Source organism: Ammodytes marinus (assembly GCF_949987685.1).
Source record: "Ammodytes marinus genome assembly, chromosome: 1".
Classification (NCBI taxonomy): Eukaryota; Metazoa; Chordata; class Actinopteri; order Uranoscopiformes; family Ammodytidae; genus Ammodytes; species Ammodytes marinus.
In genome coordinates this window covers 8,198,007-8,221,256 of record NC_137230.1, presented here as the reverse complement: position 1 = coordinate 8,221,256, position 23,250 = coordinate 8,198,007, and the positions used below count along the sequence as shown (strand labels likewise).

At 40.7% G+C, this 23,250-nt stretch overlaps 2 protein-coding genes across 4 annotated transcripts in view; one reads left to right on the top strand and one right to left on the bottom strand.

Annotated features, from left to right (window-relative positions):
- The window catches only part of itfg1 (integrin alpha FG-GAP repeat containing 1), a 140,467-nt gene extending 120,820 nt beyond the window's left edge, over positions 1-19,647 (bottom strand). Inside the window, exons 1-6 of the mRNA XM_080033189.1 lie at positions 19,437-19,647; positions 19,101-19,185; positions 18,814-18,941; positions 17,948-18,005; positions 17,307-17,384; positions 17,087-17,181 (exon numbers count right to left, since the gene is read on the bottom strand). Coding sequence (XP_079889315.1) covers positions 17,087-17,181; positions 17,307-17,384; positions 17,948-18,005; positions 18,814-18,941; positions 19,101-19,185; positions 19,437-19,614 — 622 coding nt within the window. The 5' untranslated portion in view covers positions 19,615-19,647. The remainder of the gene's footprint in view (positions 1-17,086; positions 17,182-17,306; positions 17,385-17,947; positions 18,006-18,813; positions 18,942-19,100; positions 19,186-19,436) is intronic.
- A 558-nt stretch (positions 19,648-20,205) lies between these two features.
- Positions 20,206-23,250, top strand: part of phkb (phosphorylase kinase, beta) — a 98,445-nt gene continuing 95,400 nt past the window's right edge. For 2 of the 3 annotated variants that reach the window (XM_080030484.1, XM_080030485.1), the window contains exon 1: positions 20,206-20,272. In XM_080030484.1, coding sequence (XP_079886610.1) covers positions 20,209-20,272 — 64 coding nt within the window. In that variant the 5' untranslated portion in view covers positions 20,206-20,208. Of the gene's footprint in view, positions 20,273-21,624; positions 21,734-23,250 lie in introns of all 3 variants that reach the window. The other variant, XM_080030486.1, reaches the window with a different exon arrangement.

Here is a 23,250-nt window from a genome sequence, read left to right as displayed (position 1 = left end):
TCTCAGCATGCTGCACACAAGGTTTGATTGGCTCTATGCTGTGTCTATCAGGACAGATGGGCTTAATGTGAATTGATGAGGACAGGTGTTCACCGTTTGTTGCACACATGTTGGCATCCAAATATATACAGAATACCTCATGAAGATCAAAACATCTGGAACCACATGATGTCCTTGTAAAGACTTAACAATAAAAATGTAGAAATGATTTAAGCAATATCGTACAAGAGGGAGTGCTGATGTACTGAATATCAGCACGGCTGCGATGACATTTTTTTTGAATACCGCAGCTGTTGATGTGCTGCTATTAGAGCTATTATTCTTCAGCATGAGCTTATACACCTAATGTGAAATGTTGTCAAAAGGAACATGGCTACCACATGCTGTAGCAGCTGCTGGCGCTGCTCTCATAAACAAGGAGACTCACTCACAACAAACACTGATGATTCACACTCACTGGTAACACAGGTGCAGTTCAGAAGTGGGTGTACTAACCTCTAACACCTGTATTCCAGTTATTAATAACACTCAAAAATAACTATATACGTTATTTTAGAGACAGTTCAAAGCCTATGTCGTTTGTCTGACAGTTGGCTTCATTTTGTGTCTCTTCCCCATTCTATTGCAGTCAGCTAATGTCATTTTAACACACCTGAGGGTTTGCAGTGAAGTACCTTTCCCCAACGTCCTCTTTTGACAACCTCTCTTTATTTCACTCACATGTTATAAGTGGAAATGTGTCCAATTGTGCGGAGCAAGTTTGTTAAAATCTAAGATAACAACTAGTGCTGTTGAAGTGTATATCAGCCCTTATGTAATACATTATTCCACTATACAGACATGTGATGGAAAGTGACAGACCTAAAGTGTTTACTGTTTTTTTGTATCTCAGAGGAGGATCTAATGTACACTTCAATGTGTGAAAATGTGAGACACGTGTTTGTCCATCTAACATAAACACGTTCATAGTTCCAAACAATCCATTGGTGACATAGGCAATCTCAAGTTAATGCAGCGTAAAATCACATCGGATGCAAGTAATAATAACTGCGCTGCACAACACTGAGAGTGGGTTATCAGTGTCCGCAAACATGTTGAGCGTTTTATTTCTGTCACAAACAATGTGCTCTGGATGTAACACAAGTATAAATTCTCTTTTTCTCCAGTCAGACCATTAGTCCATTTAATCTTTCTCTAAACGTTTCGCCATGACAACAGCTGATAAAGAGCGACTTCCACCTGTTCTGGGGAAGTGCACCGTTTAGATTTAGTTTATACTCTTTGTTGTTAAATTACATGACGTTAAATTTCATTCAGCTGGTGGCGCCCTTAGCTCAGTTGGTAGGTAGGTCTCTCCCCCCCCCCCCCCCGAGCCGGGCCCAGCAGCAGACCCGAGTTCGATTCCCGCCCGCGGTCGTTCTCTGCATGTCACTCCCCTCTCTACCCCATTTCACCTCTGTCTCCCTGCACTATCAATAAAGCATAAAAATGCCCAAAAAATATCTTAAAAAAAAAAAAAATCATTTAGCTGAAGCTTGTATACAACCTGCGACTTCCAGTAAATGCATGCAACCATGAGGGAAAGAACCCAGTGCAGCAAGAATGATGTAACTGCTTCAAATAAGCCAAACTACAAAGTGCTAAATATAATTGCAACATGTTAGTGTATTTTCTTTTTAACCATTTTTACTAACTTGTTTTCACTACATTATAGGGCAACGTCCCCTCTTCATTTGAACTTGAACAGAAGCTGGTAATGTTCATTGAGATGTGATTCCTAATTTTTGCACTCACAAACTTTTATGTAGTCAGGAATAAAATAAATTATTCTTGTTTGTACTGAGGCCTTTTCATGTAAAATATATATTTATTTTTAATTTTCGAAAGAAAAGTATGACGAACCCATAGAGCAGAGCATAACAAAGACGCACTTCCCCCAAGACAAAAGGGGGAAACAAAACATCTCACCTAGGAAACCTTTTTTTCTTCCATTTACTCCTTGTATCACACAACTTTTGATATTTGTTTGGGATCTCTTAAATGGAAAGTAACTTGCTGGGCTTACAATAGGTAAGTCCAGTAAATATAAAGTGGCACTTCCCCATTAAAAAAGTGAGTGAGTTGATGAGGAGGAGAGGATAGGATAGAGAGAGAGAGGGAGGGAGAGGAGCGTGTGGGGAGAGGAGGGCAGCACTTGAGTTATTCATAGCCTCTCCATCAGATTTGTTAAGGGGATTGGAAGCAATTGAAAGGCCTTAGCTGACTGTTTGACTCGCGCAGCATTATGTCTCTCTATTCCATTATGTGGAGCCGCGGTGTGGGGATAATGTCCAGGCTTCCTATTAGCCCTCTGTATAAACAGATAGGGGGCCATGCTAAGCGACTGCTAAGTCTCCACAAAGAGGCACAACTCTTGACACGGAGAAGAAGAGACAGCAACCTTTGACTATCTCCTTACTTTGTCTCACTTTCACCTTCGCTCTATGTGTATCTCTCTGCACACACACACACACACACACACACACACACACACACACACACACACACACACACACACACACACACACACACACACACACACACACACACACACACACACACACACACACACACACACACACACACACACACACACACACACACACACACACACACACACACACACACACACACACACACACACACACACACACACACACACACACACACACACACACACACACACACACACACACACACACACACACACACACACACTATCTGCCGTAGTATGGTGTCCATGACAGTAACCCCATTGCGCTGGATCAAGACGTGTTAGGACTCTGAAGAACAGTTACAGGTATGTAACTCCAACACTAAATGGATGAGCATACTAAAAGACACAATAGCTAGTAGTAGCCTACGCCGCTAAAATTCATGTCACACGAGTGGGAACCTGCCAGATACTATTGTACTAGGTTTCAATAGACATGTACATAAATAAGGTTTGTCAAAATAGAGGATACGCCAGGCCTTTTTGGAGCACAAAGCCCTCATTGAACATTGTTATGGTTCCTCAATAGAAGAAATGCACAAAAAAACATGTGCACTGAACTTTTGGTATTAATCGTTTTGCTGTCGACTTTCAATACATTAAATCCATCCTCTCACTAATTGTCGAGCTTTATATCTCACATCATGGATTAACTGATTTAAGGACATCACAATGCTCTACATCCTTGATTTGGTTTTTCGATGTTTAAGGTCACAATTTAATTTAGATTCTAAATTAATTGTATTTTTTTTACACAGGTGGCTATGCCATTTTAGACTAGTTTGGTCTGCTCCAGGATCATGTGTTCTAGGCAGTGGTCGATTAGTCATTTCATTTTTATTTTAAAAAACTGATGATGTCATGAAAGGTCAAAGGTCAGGATTGTGACGTCATTTCAATCGATTTCTGACTTAAAAGTCGAAGAAATCGAACAGCCCCACTACTTGGCATTATCATGTTATACTCCTCCATATCAAGGCAACAAGAGATTATTAAAGCACAACAACCATGCACACACACACATCTGCTAAGAGAGCAGAACAGTGAGCGAGGGAGGAAAGGGACAAAGACAGAGAGAGAGAGAGGTGGTGTTTGGAGTTGTAGCTAATTACCCTTTTCACACCAGTTTCCTGCTACTCTCAAGCCTGTCACTACAGTGCGCACACACACGTACACACACACACACACGTACACACACACACACACACACACACACACACACACACACACACACACACACACACACACACACACACACACACACACACACACACACACACACACACACACACACACACACACACACACACACACACACACACACACACACACACACACACACACACACACACACACACACACACACACACTACCACAGTACTAACCATGGTACTAACCCACACACTATCCTTTCTATGTGGCCTATGCCTTCAGCATTGTGTCAACCTCATCCGGGTTCACTGGAATGAGGAGTCATTTCATTGCCAGCTTCCAATTAGCAGCTTATTAAAAGCCCTGCTGTTCTTTTATGGAGCTGTCAGTGTTTGGTTAGACCTATACTGACTCAAAGGCATAGTCAGGTCAGGCAGCCAGTCAAAAGCTTATACTGTATATGTATACTATAGACATACCTACATACACATCAACGTTCTTTAAAAAAGATATAACATGATGGATGGTAATTAAGAGTGCAGACAGTTGCGGAGATGACATGTATGACCGCTAGTGGAGAAAGCTGCACGGTTATTGATTCCAGTGTGCTAGAAGGTGCCAGGGATGATATTGTATCCCGATGAGTGTGTGCCTCCTTTCATAACTGAACTCTACTCTACTCTTGTCCTTGCTGCTCTGCCGTCGTTCCCGTCACCTGGCCTTCTAGCATTGTGTCATACAGAGCCAACACTGTGATACGTCAAGTGAGCAATTCTGAGGATACAATGCACATTTTTTAATTTCTAAATCATTTGTCTGACTACATTCAATTGATAAATGTTCATTTGAATTCACTTTTGTTTCTCATTTATTATTATTAAATTGTTGTTGTTTTTTTCAAATGCCAAACAACAACATGATATCGGCATTATACAATCGACCATCAACCGACCTGCTCTCTAAATATCGGCATCAGCATCGGGCATTCAAAACCCCCCATATCGCTCAACCACTTCTTTAAACTCCCTCCCTCCCTGCTTCCATCCCTCCCTCCCTCCCTTCCTTTCCTTGAAGCATTTTCCCTCCCAACTTCTTCTTTTACACCTCAAACCCCCAGTCCCTGTCCATGCTTTATTTATTTCATCAGAGCTTCCTGAAGCCAACCACAACACTGACAGCAGCAGCAGTAGAATTATAACACCCCCCTCCCTCCTCTACCTGTACAAGGCCTTGAGCAGAAGCAGCGCTAGGGGTTTACCCGGGCTGCAGTGCAGAGTGGATCCGACAGCCAGCACTGCGGCTGCTGCATTAGTGTCTGATTGTGTACGTGTAGGTGCATGTGTAATGTCACCTCTCTCGTCATCACCACGCTCCAATACATTAAGGTTATGTGTATCTGTGTGTGTGTGTGTGTGTATCTGTGTGTGTGTGTGTGTGTGTTGGTTAGGGCAGCAGAAATAGAACATGTTGCAAAAAATATATATAAGTGCATCAGACAGAGGAGCCTACGGAAAGGAGGGAAAATGAAATAGAGGTGTGGAGAGAGGGTGATGAAGTGATAGATAGAAAGAGATACAGACAAAGCTGATCCTCTCCTTTCTTTCATGTGTCTAATGTCCCTGAGCAGGTTATTTGTTAGCCTGTTACGCAGCAAACAAGCTGTGACTCCTATCCCCCCCACTGGCTGTCAAAGGGACGCATATACACATACAGACAAATGCAAAACACACACATCACACACACACACACACACACACACACACACACACACACAGTTTTGTGCGCTCTCCTCTCAGGGTTGCTTTCGGAAAAGGGCTAAAGGAAGGTCACCATGCCGACTGATCTCATTGCTCCGTTTATGGGGCTTGGCGAACAAATGTCCACTTTGAGTGTGTGTGAAATGTTGTTATGGGTGTGCTTGAGTGTGTGTGTGTGTGTGTGTGTGTGTGTGTGTGTGTGTGTGTGTGTGTGTGTGTGTGTGTGTGTGTGTGTGTGTCTGTGTGCATGTGTGTGTGATGGAGCTTGAATGAGACCGACATCAACGAGGCATAATAAAAAGGATTAAATCCCCAAACATATATATCCTGCACGTTTGTCGTTCTTGTGTTTGTAGGTCTGGTATATTTGTGCAAAGTCCCTGCTATTAACCAAGCTAAAGCCCTATCAGCAAAGCCCTCTGTGTACAGCGTCTGCTTTCGCTTGCATCAATTTGTCTGTGTTTGAGCCTGGGGCAGATCAATGCTTCAGCAGGACACACGGGGAGGGCCTTTGGCATTCTGAAGGAAATGTCACAGCCATCTCTGGTGAAACAGATACTCTGCCTTCAATAGAAATCAGGAGGGTTTGCTACACTCTCAGCCAGGAGGGAGCACAGAGAGATGCAAGGCGATAAGGTTAGACGGAAAGAAATATGCAGACAGTGCCTGCTTTTAAATGCTACAGGAAAGGAAATGTTACATACAGTGTGTACAAACCAATACCTACAAGTAGACATGGCCCACAGTCTTCCGTTTGCCCTAAAAAACAAAGCCAAAATATGTCCAAATTCTATCAGTGATGGCACTAAAAAAAGTTAACCTAAAAAATGCAACTTCTACGCCTTTAAATCTGTAAAATAGGCCAGGCCCTGTGAAATGTTATTCACATTTCCTGCCAACAGATGTTCTTTAAAAGAGTTTGGACCTGCTCTTTGCAGCCAGCATTATAGTTGGTAATGTCCTCCTTCCCCAAAACACTTGTCAGACTGTGGGAAAATGTGATCCTTCAGCAGCAGGCTTTAAGTTGTTTACAGCCCTAGTGCAAAACTTGGCATTAAAAATGCTGACAAAGAGAATATACTTTAGTTTTTCTTAGGGGACACACACTTAAGAACAACCTTTTCTTACAAAAGGGACAATTTGTCTGGTGATGGAGTACAATGTTGTAATTAAAAGAAACTAATTGCTACACAAAAAGGACAACAAATATGTATAGCACAGGCAACGTGCGTACACATAACACACGTTTGATGTGTGTGGCGAGATACGTCATGTTAGCGAGATGCTATTAAGCCACTGTGACCTTGCATTACAGCATGACAGCCAGGAGGCCCCCATGCAGCCTTGGAAAAAGAACACGCATTGCAGACTTGTGCCTGTGGGCTGGAACACACTGAGTAGACCTTTTACATAAAAACTAGGTTCTAAGGATATACTTTAAAACATGAGAGTGATTCTATGAGGATGCGATCCCAAGAAAAAGGTCATCCCAAAAGCTGTGGAGCCCCGACAGCAAGTGCCTGCTCACCTTTGGCATTTTACACTGATACAGGAATAGCTTGGAGGGTGTCCGCCTGGAGAACTCAGGCTGCTAAGACCACCACAGGCTTACAAGGGGTTAGAATAATTAAGAAATGAATGGACAACTTATCCATGCTAGGTTTAAAATCAAACAGTATAAAAATGTGAACAATTCTGAAACAAAGCCAATCAATGAAAATATGCTTAGACGTGTAGTTGCAATGTAATGTGATCTCGCATTCTTAAAAAAAAGGTGGAGCCAATGATTCTAGAGAATGCTTGTCATCACAATTAATGAACATCTCCTCACAATCCGAGTAAAACAAATCCAGTGTTTATCCACAGCCATAGCTTGCTCTGCAGACGGGAATGTTGCTATTTACGCTGGGCTTAGAACATACCCCTTGTTTACATGACCAGTTTACAGAACCTAGGCTGTGTATTACTAACACCAGACTTTTTTTCTTCAGCCCACACACAGTACAGACAGGTAGCGGATTTTGAGGAGATAATCACTGATTTTGACAAACTTATTTTTCAACACCAAGCGTTCTCCAACATTGCTGACTCCACCTTTTAAGAGAGTCACCCTCTTCTTCCCATATATAATGACACAGCCCCATGGCAGCAGTAAAGGCAACACTATACAATCTTCTCTGTATCTTTCTCTTGAATGTAATATGGATTGATTTTTTTGTAATGTTACTCCACTTGACTGGGCAGACTTTTCAGTATGTTTCTCCAAAATGTATAGCCAAATACACGGTGTCCCCTTCAGAGGTGTGAGCGGGGTGGACTGTGGAGCCAAAAATCTTAAAAAGGACACCTCTATTGAAATGTGGCCCTGTCCCTCTAGCTAGCAGGGAACCACCGGACTGTGAAACAAGCTTTTTCAAACTGGCCCGAAACCCACAATGACGATTTAATAGTGTGTCCAAAGAAGAAACACAAGAGAGATACGTTACCTTGTCAGCAGGGGAGAGAGGGTACACTTTGCCATCACACTCACAGACACACACATGTAAATGTGAAACACGTCAACTCTCTCTCTCTCTCTCTCAGTGAAAAGCAGAATAAATCCGTCTCTAAGCCAATATGTAGCCCTACTCCACAGTCTGTGACTTCCACCCCGATCTATCAAAACGGCTCATTCACAAACATGGCAAAATGCAGCGGCGCAGAATGGAGCAAAGCTATTCCCGGAAGAAATAATCTCCTAAAACCATTACGGGGAACAACGTAGGTAGCAGTAGCTATAGGGAGGATTATGGCCGAACCTTGTCATACACACAAATACAGACAGACTGACACACACATACCTACACAGTACATACACACACACTTCCTCACTTTATTTATGCTGCTCATGTGCATGTTTGTGAATAAAAACTGCTCCCGGAACAACTGTAACAAGCATAAGAAAGCTCATTTTACGGACTGGAATAAAGTGTGTGTGTTGTGTTGTGTTGTGTTGTGTTGTGTTGTGTACAACTGTGTAGGACTTGCATCAATAGAGTGTGCCAACATCAACAGTGATGTGACTCGCCCTGTATTTTGTATATTGTATTAGCCCTGAATACACATAGACATGTCTATATAATAATAATAATAATAATAATAATAATAATAATAATAATAATAATAATAATAATAATAATAATAATAATAATAATACATTTTATTTGGAGGCACCTTTCAAGACTCTCAAGGTCGCCGTACATTTAAAAACATATACATTATAAAAAGCAAGGCAGCTACACAAATAGAATAAAAAACAATTTAGAATAAGTAGACAATGGGTGATGTGGTGATGAGGAAGGGAAGATCAGGGGGGGTATGCAGATTTGAAAAGGTGGGTTTTGAGTTTGGATTTAAACAGGGATATGGAGTCAGTGTTGCGGATGTCGGGGGGTAGTGCATTCCATCGTGCTGAGACGGGCAGAGGGGACAGTGAGGTGAACAGAGGAGGAGGAGCGGAGTGCATGGGAGGGAGTGGCAATTTGGATGAGGTCTGTTAGGTATGTGGGTTCAAGGCTATGGATGGTTTTGAAGGTGTACAGGAGGACCTTAAATTGAATGCGGAAGTGTCCTTGTATGTATTATTGTGATATTGTCATATGTTGTTGGGAAATGAAATAAAGGTGAATTCCTTGTAAAGGACGTTGACCTCCTTCTGTAGCCTATATGAATGCAAAACAGATGGAAGGAGGTTGAGGTGTTATAAGATAAGGCCGGAACCGTTGGGATGTTGACAGAGATGGAGGAATGAAGGGCTAAGACTGTTTGGAGCAAGGTTGAACAAGGCTGTAACCGAAAACATTTACCCACTGTGTTGTCTACTGTGTTGCAATGTGTTCATTTAAAGTAGTATAACTATTGAGTACAGAGCCCATGTACATTCAAGTACAAGTATGCAAGTACTTTGCACACAACTGTGCAGATATTACACTGAAATACTGCAGACAAAAAGGGGCACGTGAAGCCAACCCTGATGAGTAAAACCTATTTTAGCATTTTGGCAACCCTCTCTCTACCCATCATCCCACACTGTTTCGCTCATATTCTGTTTGCCCTAAACTAGTTTGTACAAAGGAAGAACACAATGCCATAACAAGACTCAGGGCTGTCTCGCGATCAGATCAGAATGAATATGTTATCATACATTATCATACATTAAAAGTGGAGGCTGTGACAAACACTGTAAAGAGAGGCGGCGGAGTTGATTTGGTAAAACTCTCATTGGTTCTACCTCTCCACCTGCCTGCTGCTCTCTCCTCATGTTGTTAAGTAAAACAACTCACTACTCACTACTGTGTGAATGGCAGGGCATCTTGAGATAGAGCAAAACTGAGATTTCTTTTTTTTTTTGGAGATTTTCTTCTAGACAAAGGGAACATGGGGAGATAATACAGCTTCAGGCTATGGCCACAGTCATGTGTGTATCAGTTAATCAACTGCTCTGTCTCATTTATTGCTATTCATTCATCTTTATAAACACCTGTGCTTACAAAAATAAAACACAAAAGTCTATTTAACTCGTTTGACGCTTTGCGAGTTTCCCTGAATGCAAAGATGCTATACTACACACTGCACACCTCAAAGGGCTGGCACGTCACACCACATGCTCCAACAGCATGTCTGTGAGCTCAACCAAAATCTTTACAAAATGGGGAAATCCGACCGTTATGGACAACAGTGAACACAACTGATGTCTAGATGAAGATGTAAGATACATGCGGCTGTGAGGCCTGATGATTTAACACTGGAATGTGTTCCTTTGTGAAATACATTTGAGAAAAGACAGTTGTTTAGGCACTTGAAAATAAGGACCAAAATAGTGAGGTTTTATTTTGGCTTTCTACACACAATATCCCAGCACCTTCCTCCACTGAACGTTGAGCTTTTTAAATGCTCAGCCAAGTGGCTAGATTTGTGTGGGTGGGGATTTTTTTTTTTTGAAAAACAATGGCCTATTAGTATCAGTTTGGCACCAGTAGTATTTCTATCAGACAAGCCAAAAGTGAATTACATTAAATTAACTCTGCAATCTTTATTTTGTGTCAATATATAGCCTAGTTAATCACAGAGCACATTGACATATCTTTGTTTCATTGCGACAGGCAAAATGAGGCTGCCTATCTGATGGGGCATCATTTGTGAATTGTGCTTGAGAAATCATTTTGATGGCGTCATACCAATCTATTGAACGTCGTACTAGGCTGATATATGAGATCTCCCCTTGTACTATTGGATGGAAGGAACCGAACAACTGTTGGCCTAAAGATAAAGAGAAGTGTCGGGAAGCAATATTTGTATTTATTTTGTAATACCATTAACAATGATATTGTCATTACTATTATGTAATATTCCAGCAATATCCATCCTCAGTGGGTGAATGTCTTTCTCTGTGATAGTGCTCTGATTACCAAAAGGCTGTTAAAAATACCTCACTCTGCCATTCAAACGTTAACTTAATCCCTGTTCAAATCAATTCTTCTTCTTGGCCACCCTTTTTTAGGTGGCAAATCTGTTTCTCTTTCCCCCTGCCACTACCACATTATTAGTAAGACAATCAGCAAGCCACTTCGACACAGAGCTAACTTAATTGGATGCTTATATTATCGTGCCCGTTGCCTAGCAATGGGTCGGGATGCCAGTCTCTGCCGTCTTTGTGAAGCGATGTTTTTGAAAAAAATGCCATCTATAATTACTTTGCAATCACTACCTCTTCACACGTTCTTATCATGCTCTTGCTTCTATATACTGTATATGATGTGATATGGCCCCTGCAGGTTGCCATTAACTGTATTGGTGACGGACATAATACAGGTGATTACTCTCTCAACGTACACCATTTCAAATGATAAGAATTTCCCCTGTGGTAATTTAGCTTTGATAGCTTTTTCCCCCTGCTGATAAGTTGTTACTGTAGTAAGAAGCAACTACAACAAAACAACAACTACTGTACGATATTTTTGCTTTTGTGGTGAAAAAATAGCAATTTAGCCTCCATCTTATATTTGGCATGGCAACACAGTCTCTAGGTGCTCACTATTACACCAATTTGAGGTAACTGGGCCACAATGTAGAAGACATGATTTACTTTTACAAGTGGATAGGGGAAGGGCTGCCAGCCATTATTTCTTTGTCCTGTATTTCTCCTTACACTCGTATCTTGATGACATGTGTAGATTATTCCCTGAATATCAAAAGTTTTAAAATGACCAGGGAAAAGGCTTTAGGTGTAGTGGTTAGAGCATCCCCCTAGAGAGCCTCAGGGCGCACTCACACTAGGCAAGTTTGCCTGTTCCGTGCTGCAGGAAGATCCCCCCTCCCCTCCCCACTCCCCCTCTGGCCCGTGGTCACACTGCTCCCAAAGGCCGCGGCCCGGGCACGATTGCGCCATCATACATACGTCATCACGTCGTGTTACGATACATACGTCATCACCAAGCGTACTCGCTGCTGGAATTAGTAGAACAACAATGGAGAACACAGTAGTCGCGGATTGCCCCAAACACCTCCAAATTTTTGTGGGTCTTAGCTGCGACCTAGCCTGGTCCAACCAGACCATCGTACTTCATTTCATTTGTACAGAAGGTCTGGAAGTGCTGTAATTGGCAAACGTTCACTCACTTGGAGGCGGGTGTCTGTCGAAGTTTAAAACTATTGGATCTGCCCAGTGCCACTCTGGATTAGCCAACCAATCGCATCACGTTTGGTCATCACGTGTGTCATGAGCCGGCTTCTGGCGGTGCGTTTCAGTTGGACAGGGAACTCGGAAATTTCCGACTTCACTACATATTGTAGTCTATGAATCTACCGGTACCTGGCAACGGTAACTTGTTGGAGCCTAACGTTTAGTTATTTGGAAGAGAAAGGTTTTAGGCGTCCATACTTTTGCGAGCAGATGCACTGGAACACAGACAGGTTGGAACTCGGAACTGCCAAGTCGGAAATCTCCTTCTTCCGAGTATAAAGGAACGCAGCATTCAACTGAAACTGGAGCGTTCTCAGCCACTCGCTCTGTTCGCTGATTGGACGATTGTAGATTCTCCGGAGAATCTGGGAAATGCACTGTACACCCAGACTGACTACTGAAGGGAAAATGAAATTTGGCCGGAAGTAGGCGGGCGGGCGGAGCCAGGCTAGCTGCGACCATGGCTGCGACTGAATACTGTCGCGGTCCAAATTTCTAGCAAACTCTCCACTTCGCGATCACACCGGAACCCACTCGTGAACCTCTTGCCGCCATTGTTTACAATTATTGTGGGGAAGAAGGGTCGCGAATGGACAGCTCAGGTTGCGTATCCGTGCGTGTGCGCGTGTCATCTCATTAGCATCTGTACTTTGGCCACGGCACACCTCTCCCAAGTGTGCCGTGGCCAAGGGGCTGTTCCGTGCTGGAATACGGATGGCGTGGTCACACTAGCCAAACGTTCTAGACTTTAGTATGCAAATGAGCTCGGGCACGGGGCCGCGGCCCTAGTGTGAGTGGCCCCTCAGTCCTCTTCGCAGCATACCCGGTTCAAATCTGACCTGTGGTTGGTTCTTTGCATGTCCTCCCCTCTTTGCCCCATTTCAATTCTGTCTCTACAAATACCTCTAATAAAAGTGGAAAACAGCAAAGAAAATCTAAAATTAAGACCTGGGAAAAACTTTACTTTTTTTAAAGTACTTCCTTAACGAACCCTGAAATCCCATCTATGTGTGGGGATGGAGAATATCCAAGTTAAACAAAAGCGCATGAACAACACAAAGCTGTTATGAATGTGTTACTGTTAAGAGACAGTGGCTGGAGAAGCATGATAGTAGCCACAGAGATTATGAGGCCGTATGCAGTGTGTCGCTGCCAGGTTGGTTGGCTGCAGAGACCAATAAGCGAGCTAAATGAGGCCTTGACACTGGCCAGGAAACAATTTCAGACGTTTTTTTTCCCCATACCGTTGGCAGTGCTGATGTAGTAAGGTCAGCCAATACACTACAGCATGGGACTGTTTACAGCTCTGACACTGGGCTGAGATTGGAGTCGTGACACAGTGCTGAAACAGCAGTACTCATCCTCCTTGGACCACACTAACAAAATAACTCACGGTCAACTGTACTTACAGAGAGGGGACACTAAAGGCTTTCCAATGTGAGCACCTTATCCAAAATGATGAGAGGCCAACGTAAGGTCGACTCCATTTGATGCTATTTCCATTCTAAAAATGCATTGCTAGCCTGATTTGTTTGACCATCATTGTGTAGTTTCAATGTTTTACTTCATTTTTTTCCTGTGATTGACTGTTTACTAGATCTAGTTCTAGCTGGCCCTTCCCTGGACAATAATTTAGAAGCACTCATCAAGACTGTCTACACTTAAGAGTTGTAATTCCCCCTTAAAGATATAGTGCTAACTTCTGTCACCGCCATGGGGAATTCTGAGTAATAACAACAACACTGCCGGCGCATGCACATGAAGTAAGCATTCAGTGATCGCGCCTTTCTTTGGATTTTTCTGAGCTCCTGCACCGGTGTCAGGGGAAGAGACGGGTTTGAAAAACACTGCCATACAGATACATTTTCTGTATTTCTGTTTCACACGTATCTGATCTCCCACAGTGACTCAACCCGGAGTGCCTTAATGAAGATGAATTAAGATTAATGTGCATTCATATACCCTCATTTTATACTCATTAGGTAGCATCTTTATTTGCCATGAGCAATACACTCATGTGGCTAGGGCTTCCTCTGCACTTCACACTTGACTGGAAAATCACTGGAGGAATAGATACTCAGGCAGTAAACGGCAGATGCAAACACACATCATGAAAGACGTAGCCTGGAAACGGCATTGCTCCTTTTGCTTGTGAACAGACTACAGACTACATAGAGTTTTCTTCCTCAGTAAAATACACTGGGTAGCAACATATCAGACACCTTTAGCTACATCCAATGCAATTCAATACAACAGCCCTGAGTGTAACCTTTAACAAGCGTATCATGTTTGGTTCTACAGTCATTAAGACTGGGCTGTTGTTGACTGAATACTATTCAGTCATTTGGAAGCTTTAGTTTGAGCAAATGTTTGTAAAGTATTATTATATTGAGGGTCATTTCCAATGTCGTTATCCCCACATGTACAGTATGTAGGCTGTGGTGAAAACATGATACCGAGTCAGCTCTTTGCTAAAACATTTTCAACATCATGAAGATAATAGTACATACATCGGTGCACGCTCCCTTGAGTTTTGATCGCCATGTGTGAACTTGTTTAAAGTCGAGATCCTGACGCGTGGCATAAGGCCGACAGATAGCATGCTGTGTTTGCCTTTAATAGTTTGTTTTGTGTCATTTTATATATTTACTTGTATGTTTTCCTGTGGACCCCGTCCAAAACCAGATGCTGCATCTCAAGGGGCTTATCCTACAATACAATTTTGAAATGAAAAAATGCTAAATATCTGGACCTGGATAATGACAGTCCAATCATGTAGTATGGAAAGGGTTGTGACTGGTAACGAGAGCAGCCAATGAGAGCGCAGGACACAGGGTTAGGGGAAATTAAAATACACTAAAATAGTTTCTATAATAAAATATATTGGCAAATTATACACAAACTTGTATTTGTAAAAGAAACAAAGCCCAAACGTTCCCAAAACATATTAACTTTAAACCTGCTCTGCAGAACAGACCATCGTTGCTGCCTGCATGTACACATCCTTTTCTTCTTTGTTTTTTCACCGCAAATCAGCACACAAGACATTCTTGCAGACATCCATGATTAAAAGAAAAAAAAAACAGTATCATTCTCGTCTCATGTGCGGTATCATGTGCTTTCCAATGTCCGAGAACAGACAGACTTGCCTGGTGAAAGACATCTATCTTGTAATGCGTGAACCCCTGTCTCCAAAAAGCCATGTAGTGCTCCAACCACAGCCACGCTAGACAACCAATTATAGGGCAGAAAGTTGTGTAGTTTGAACTGTACAGCGATTCCTACGATGTTGAAAGTCAGTTAGTGTGTGGCTGCCTTTAGAGGAGCAGGTGGTCACAGCCGAGCTAGCTTTGCTCACCCCCTACCAACCTTACACTGCTCTTTATCTTTGATACCATCCTTTTCTTTCAAACCATTCATCCTCTCTTACTCAGCTTTATTTTTTTCCATCACGTCCTGCCTTTCTACCTCTTCTATCGTGCTCTCTCTCTCTCTCTCTCTCTCTCTCTCTTTCTGATTTGACAACAAGTGTTCTCTAGAAATGCGGACTGCACCTTTAATAATTTCTCAGGATTTTGAAAATTGATGGAAACATTTGCGATGTGTCTACTACACGACTCGAAGAATATATCTACAACAGCGGGTATGTCATTTTGTGAAGGTCTAATGCAAAATCAATACATAATTCCCCTTTAAGTCTGCCACAAATAAATTGAGTTTCATTGACTTTCTCCAAATCCCTAAACAGATAAAAAAATTAATTAAAATCTGCTTTGCTTAAAAACTCTGACGGCCCGGGGGGGGGGGGGGGGGGGGGGAACGACTACCCAGCACAAAGACACACGTGCAGCCAGTATGACATGACTAAATCCTCTTCCATTACCTGAAACATGAGGATTAAGTTCAGGAGGAAAATAATTAAAAAAACTTCTATAAGTCTAAGTGACAGCGCTACACTTAGCGGGCAGAAAGACAGCCAGTGTGATGCTGTAAAACAAGACATGGGGATTTCTCTATCCACTGGCAAAGAAAATGGATGTTCCATTCTCTCCTAGTCAACTTGGAAATTGGTTTCATTAAATCAATGTTATGGACTCTTTTCTTATTCCTGGAGTTTCTTCAGAAAATAAATAAATACAATGCGCTTCAGAAAGCAATCCCTGTGGATTTCAAGCCGACTATACAATCTCTACATCCAATGAAGATTTGAGAAATGTAGAAATGTTGTTCTGGAAATTATTCATAAACCCAGTTCTATCTGGAACATTCACTGATCTCCTCTCCTACATACAGTAGGGATAATGTATGCTGGATATAAGGCTCACGGATCGTGGTTTCTACCCAGATTTTTTTTTAAAGAACAGATAACATGGATTTTATGTCTCCAATGACCCAGAAGTTATGTTATCAGCAGCAACAAGACACTTATTGTAGCATAATGCACTAAGCATGCACTGACAGCTCAGAAAACGCTTCAGGTAACAGAAAATGAAGAGGAAACCGGAAAGAAATTGAAAAAAAAAAGCAAATAAATTAGGCACCATATAGTCACTAAATAAATGTTTACAAAGTTATAGTGTGATTTCCACTGCTTTATGTAGATATTTCTTTTATCATATACATTGGTAGATGTCTTATTAAAAGAAAGAAAGTTAGCTCATGACTTTACACATAAAATATAAAAAGACTACAGGTAATTAAACATTTTAATAAGACTTCTAATTCTATGAAATCTGCTGTTATATATAGCTAAATATTCAAAGATTTGACGTGTGTGTGTGTGTGTGTGTGTGTGTGTGTGTGTGTGTGTGTGTGTGTGTGTGTGTGTGTGAGTACTTTTGCTGTTTCCTCTGAAAAACCCAAAGTGTTTTACATTGGTTTTTCATGGTTTAAAGTAACACTGCGTATAAATAAGTGACTTACCAGCGGTGAAGTCCTTGTTGAGGTCAATGAAAGCATTGGAGTGAGGAATCCTCATGCTGACAGGTGAGCCCAGTGCATTCTGCCACTGTGGAATCCTAAAAGGGAGAACATACAACATTTAACAGCAGGTTTTTAGAGCTCTGTATGTCAGACTTTAAAAGGTCATGAGCATCAGATATAAATTTAGGAAATTCAGAGAGTTTGAGAATGTTTTAGTTACCTTTTAGTGAGATAGCAGACTTCGGTGGAAGGGGCGTTGGTGACTCCAAAAATGTCTGGGATCATGTCCCCATTAAAACTGTGGAAAGATTGATTTTGTTAATATGATATAATCTATTAAAACGTTCACTGAGGTCAACAATGTACAATCGAATGGTAAAGCCCTGCAATAAATACCTATCCTACACCTAGCATATGTGTAGAGCCCTCTCTATGGTTATTTCAGGCCACAGTCAATGAAGGTGTTGTACTGGACTGAACTATATTGCACTTTTTTTCAAAATGTTCTGCACATAAAGAGGAGAGTGGTATTTAGGATTTATGTTTTTTAAATGAAATTGCTCAGGTGTTTCTAATGAACTGGTGAGCCTAAGTACTGGACACTTGAATATAATAATAATAATAATAATAATAATAATAATAATAATAATAATAATAATAATAATAATAATAATAATAATAATAATAATAATAATAATAATAATAATAATAGTTTTGACATGGAACAATATGTTAAAACATAGCCTATTTGATTGGACTCGTGCAAATCTGATAAAACTTAACATGAGGCACATTCCGTTGTCCATGGCCATACTTATAAGAAAATCCTCTAAAGTAAACTCCATTCAGATTGATACTTACTCCATAATAAGAGGTTGATCCAGAAAGGTCTTGTTCAGCTTGAGATAGCCACTGATATCTGCAGAAAAGGAACACATTTGACAGGCGCTGAGTAATGCTTGGTTTACTAATTAACACAACACTGAAAATCAGTGGGAAAATCAGGCTGAGCAGATTTGACTTGGTTCTAATGTCAACACCTATGAACAAAGATGAATACAATATTCTGATGGTCAAGAAAAGAGTAATGACATATTTATTTTATTTTCATTTTGCCTGTTTAGCAGGAAAGGGTTCCTTAAATAGAGAACCTACACAGTGTTATAACGCTCACATAAAACACTTGGTAATGAGTTTGTAACTCTGGTATTTAATGTTAATTATGTGTGTCTTGGTTTATGTTTTAAGTTACAAACCAGCGGTTTGCGGAAACAATTGAATTAACAATAGCTCGGTCCCATTCGTGTGTCCCAATGAGCCAGAACAGTGTGAGCTAAGATGGACAATACTCATACCCTGAAACAAGTCAATTATATGAATCAAAATTGTTTACACATTTCCTTTCCCTATAGTGAGATGCCAAAATGTCCTGCTCGAAAACGGACCTATAGTAAATAAAAGGGGGCCTGTATAGATTTTGAGGAAGCTGTGTACTTATTTTACTGCTGTAAAGAGTTAAATTAAAGTAGTCACAATTTAAAATGTTTTTTTAAACAAATTAGAGTAAACTGACAAACAAAATACATTCATATATTATTACTATTATTATTATTATTATTATTATTATTATTATTATTATTATTATTATTATTATTATTATTATTATTATTATACTGGGGCCCATCAGATGATATGGACCCACCCTCAGCACCTGTCAGAGGTCTTACCTAATGTCTGGTTGTGTCCCCAGAAGATGAAGACAGTTGTCCTGGAGCTGATCTCAGCTGTGAGGAGGACATCCATCTGAGAGTCTCCATCATAGTCACCAGGGACCACACTGGTGATGACTGTGTCACTGAACATGAGAACACATAGTCCCATTAACATGACAGCCAATGACATATTCTCTTTTTATATATAGGCTATGTAGCCTACAACATTTTACTCTAAATACATTTCAAATAACGTTTAAACTGAAATTATAAAGAAAAAAACCATTTAGCCTGTAGCATACCTTGGCAAAATATCCTTGGTGATGTGCACTTTGGGCTTGAAGTATGGTGGCTTCGAGTCAGCCAAGAATATCACCACTTCAGACTCTGAAATAGTAAGTCAACATGGACATGTCAGACACACCCATTCAGTAGCTTAGACATAAAGATAAGGGAATTCTAAGCAAATAGCCATGCTTTTGACACCATGTAGCGTATGTAGTTATAATCAAGGTACAATTTGTGTCCATAATTATTGCGACATTCCAAACATTGCCCAGTAGCAGCAGTAGGCTACGTGTTTGTAAAATGTTAATGGTGTGGCTAACACAACTGACACAGTGGATATAGCAACATACGCTCTCTGATGATGAACATGTCAGTCTGTTTATCCGCGTAGAAATCCCCAAACGCTGCCACAGTTCCATAGTTTTCGGCGCCGAAAAGGTCCGCCGTTACATCCTGAAGAGCAAATGTCTTATACTGCCCCGAAAAAAGTAACAAAAACGCCAAAACGTTTAAGTTTAATATCCACATCCTGCTAGCTTATACAGCTCCTGCTCACAACAACACCAGATGACTGCACTGCAATACGGCACACAGCTTTATGGCAGGGTTGAAACAGCAGTTGTTGTTATTACACGACGGATTTCATTACATATAGGCTATTGTTTTAAAATGTACGCATCTTCTCTATTATTTCACTGTTTTATAATATAGTGGAAGTATTTGTGTAATTATATATGGGGGGAGAAGTGCAATATTAGAGTTTCCTGGTTTACGTCAGTGCCGTGCTCCGGGGTAGTTTGACGTTTGACAGCTGAATCAAGCTAGAGAGCGCTAACCGGAAAATAATAATCCTGTCTTTCAGAATAAATGTGTACTGTTCATCAAGCTGGACGGTTACTCAACACATTGCAAAATATACGGGACATTCATATTCATCAATTCGACATGAAACGCTGCTCCAACTGTAATCAATTGTCTCATAAAAGGCATTCCTATTATTTCCTTTTTAGAACTGAGTCGTTCATAACGAAAGTTGAGCGGGAGCTTTACGGCCACCGTTTTATTTTGAAGTATAACATAGGAAGTCCTGACACTTCGCAACTCATTTGACACATTGTAAACATGGCGAGCCTGGCAGATGTCGGCTGGAAACTCCTGGAATTCAAAGCCCGATCAAAAAGATCAGGTCTGACTTCTCATTTTGCATGTCACATCATACATTGTGTGGCGGCCGATTGCCTTTGTCGTGCTTGTGCTTGTGTGAGACCGTCTGTCCGTAAAGCCGCTGTACACGGGGTTAGCATTGGATTTGAACTGACAATTTAAGTTGCCCAATGCAATGCCTGGCGTTAGCCTACAAGCATGAAAAGGTCAGAGGTGCACATGTGCAGCACTGGGGAGCTATTTAAAGAGCTCCTCATCAGGTCTACATGCTGTTATTTCTCAGCATGAGTGACTGTGTGTGTGTTTCCTGCATGAGAGGGCCTGTGTGGAGGCTGCACTTAACAGCCTGGCACTCCAAGGAAAGTGACACCACTAAAACTTCGAAGGATATTAACAACGTCAAGGCAACTTGTCTATCATCACATCAATTCATTTAATTTGAAATAAGAGACAACAGACCATCGATTATGGCTAGCTCTTTCCAATCATACTCACGTTGTTGGGGTAGCCTACAGCAAAATAATACATCGGTAGCCTTGGCCATTTACATGTAGGCTGCTCTTCCAGTACCTGTTGGCTACTTTTCTTGCTTTAGTTCATCTTTTGGTGTCCTGAATATAGATAAGATTTTCCATGCATAATGTAGTTGTCTTAATAACTGTAATAATTGTTTGAGAATTGTTAAATATTGTATTGGCCTATACTCACATGCAGTTTGCAAAGAGAGAGAGAAACACTATTAGGCTATATAAGCAAATATAATGACAATTTAAAGGTCACATATAATGCTCATTTTCAGGTTCAATATATTAATTTGGGTTTCTAACTAGGAACTGCTTTTATTGTATAGTGTCCAAAAACCCTTTATTTGTATCACAGTGCCATTGCTAAATCTCCTATTTTTTAACGAGTGGGGCGTGGCTTCCCCCCTTATAACATCATAAGAGGAGAGGAATCTGACTAGGATTATCTAACAAACAAAAAAAATAAAAAAATAATACATACATAGCCTACTACTTCTGCATACTAGGTGACCTTTAACTGATTTTATCACTGCAGATCAGCATTTAAGATCATAGCAATTAATATCAAGCACAAATTCTCGATCGCACTCCTGATTTAGTAAAGGCAGTTCTGCTTCAGTTCTTCTCATAATTACACTACTGTCATATAGTAATTCACCATGACTATGTTTTTTCCCAAGGGGTTCCAATAACTTGCATTCCCTAGCAAATACAATGCATTTAAATTCCTCACACACAATATCCATCATGGTCATCATCATCACCCAGGGTGTAATTAATTATTGAATCATGCATGCATGTCTTGAGATCTAACTCTGTGCTGCTAACGCCTTCCTGTGAATTGCTGTAGATTTTTGATTTAGCTGAGGGAGACGATTGGCCTTAATTTCACCTTTTGAGAATCATGGCGGTCTTGGTGTCTCCGAAGGCCCGGTCGCATCAGAAAGTTCGCAGAATCGGTAAGTAGTGGCAGCAGAACTTAGGGGGAAACAATGCAGTCACAGCCACACACATGAGGAAGGAAAGGACACGGGTAATGATCACAAGAACAAAACATGTTGGTTATATGGACATGCAAAGCTTATTGTAGATCACTAAATACATATTTCAAGTTCACAGGTTTGCCTTCATATACTGTGTACTGGGAATCACAAATAGGCTTCTTATCATTGTTTAAAACATTTTCTTTTGTGAACTTTGATTATTCTTTGTTTAATATTGGTTCTTTTATTTCCTGATTATGAGTGTAATCAGCTGTGTGGAGATCACAACATAACAAAGATTCAAGATTCAAAGTGTTTATTGTCATATTCACAATAAGAAACCTGTTCTCAGTCATACAATGAAATTATTCCTTTGTTTTCCACAGACTGAATGCCAAGAAAGAAACATGAAAATATGCAATATACAAGTAAAATAGAAAAAAAAATCAGCAACAATACAGAATACAAGGTAGTAAATTGCCCTTGAGATCTGATATTGCAAAGAATCAAAAACAGAGCTTTAGAAAGCGCATTTAGCTTTGGAAGACAATAACATAACACCATTGGCATGTGGATGGAAGAACCACTGCAGTGCCCTCATTAACTTTTAGTTTAATGGCTGAAACATTTATTCTACAGGAATCTCTTTAACTTGAGGTCATACTGTTGAGTTAACACTGCGTCTTAAACTGTACGAATAATCTCCTTGTTCCTCCTCAGTGAGCATGAGCTACCTAGAAGTGACACAGAATACATATAGCATTAATAAAGTAATATAACACATATTTAATGGTGATAGCGGTCTGCATGGCTGAAGCTAGCCGTGGGATTGTTTAAAAGCTGAACTACGACTACTAGCCACATTTATTTGATCTCCTGTTAGAAGTTAAAATTAGAATATTGGACTTCCTCGACGTCCTTTTTTTAAAGTGTTAATCTTTAAAGAAAGATGGATTGGCTTTGTTCCCCCTGCAACTTTTAAGCTGATGGAAATTATGCTAATATCAGGCAGCATGTGAATATTTCAGTACCTGTGGTATTGACCCAAGGTCGAACCTATTAAAATGCAAATCTCAGCAAAGTGAAAAAGTGTCTGAGAACAGAGAAAGTCGAACAGATAGGGGTTTCCCTGAAGCTCCGGCTCTCTCTCTCTCTCTCCCAGCTCAGAGGAAAACTTTAGGAAATATCCAGTGGAGAGCCATGCTAATATCTGAGTATCTAGCTCCCGCACTGAATTTTGTTTTGTGTGCTTAGCCCTTTGTGATGCGGTTTGTTGCAGTGAAAAGCATTGACTGATGGCATGTGTTTTATTAGCATTTTTCTCATATTATTAAAGGTGCTACGAGTAACTTTTGAAAAAATATAAATACATAATAGGGTTTGTAAAAACGCTACCGCTTTTGTCCAAAGGGGGTGCAATAATGAACGTAAACTGAAAATTCCTCGGAGCACCTTTAAATTTGAAATGCACAACTTTGATGGACATATTAAAG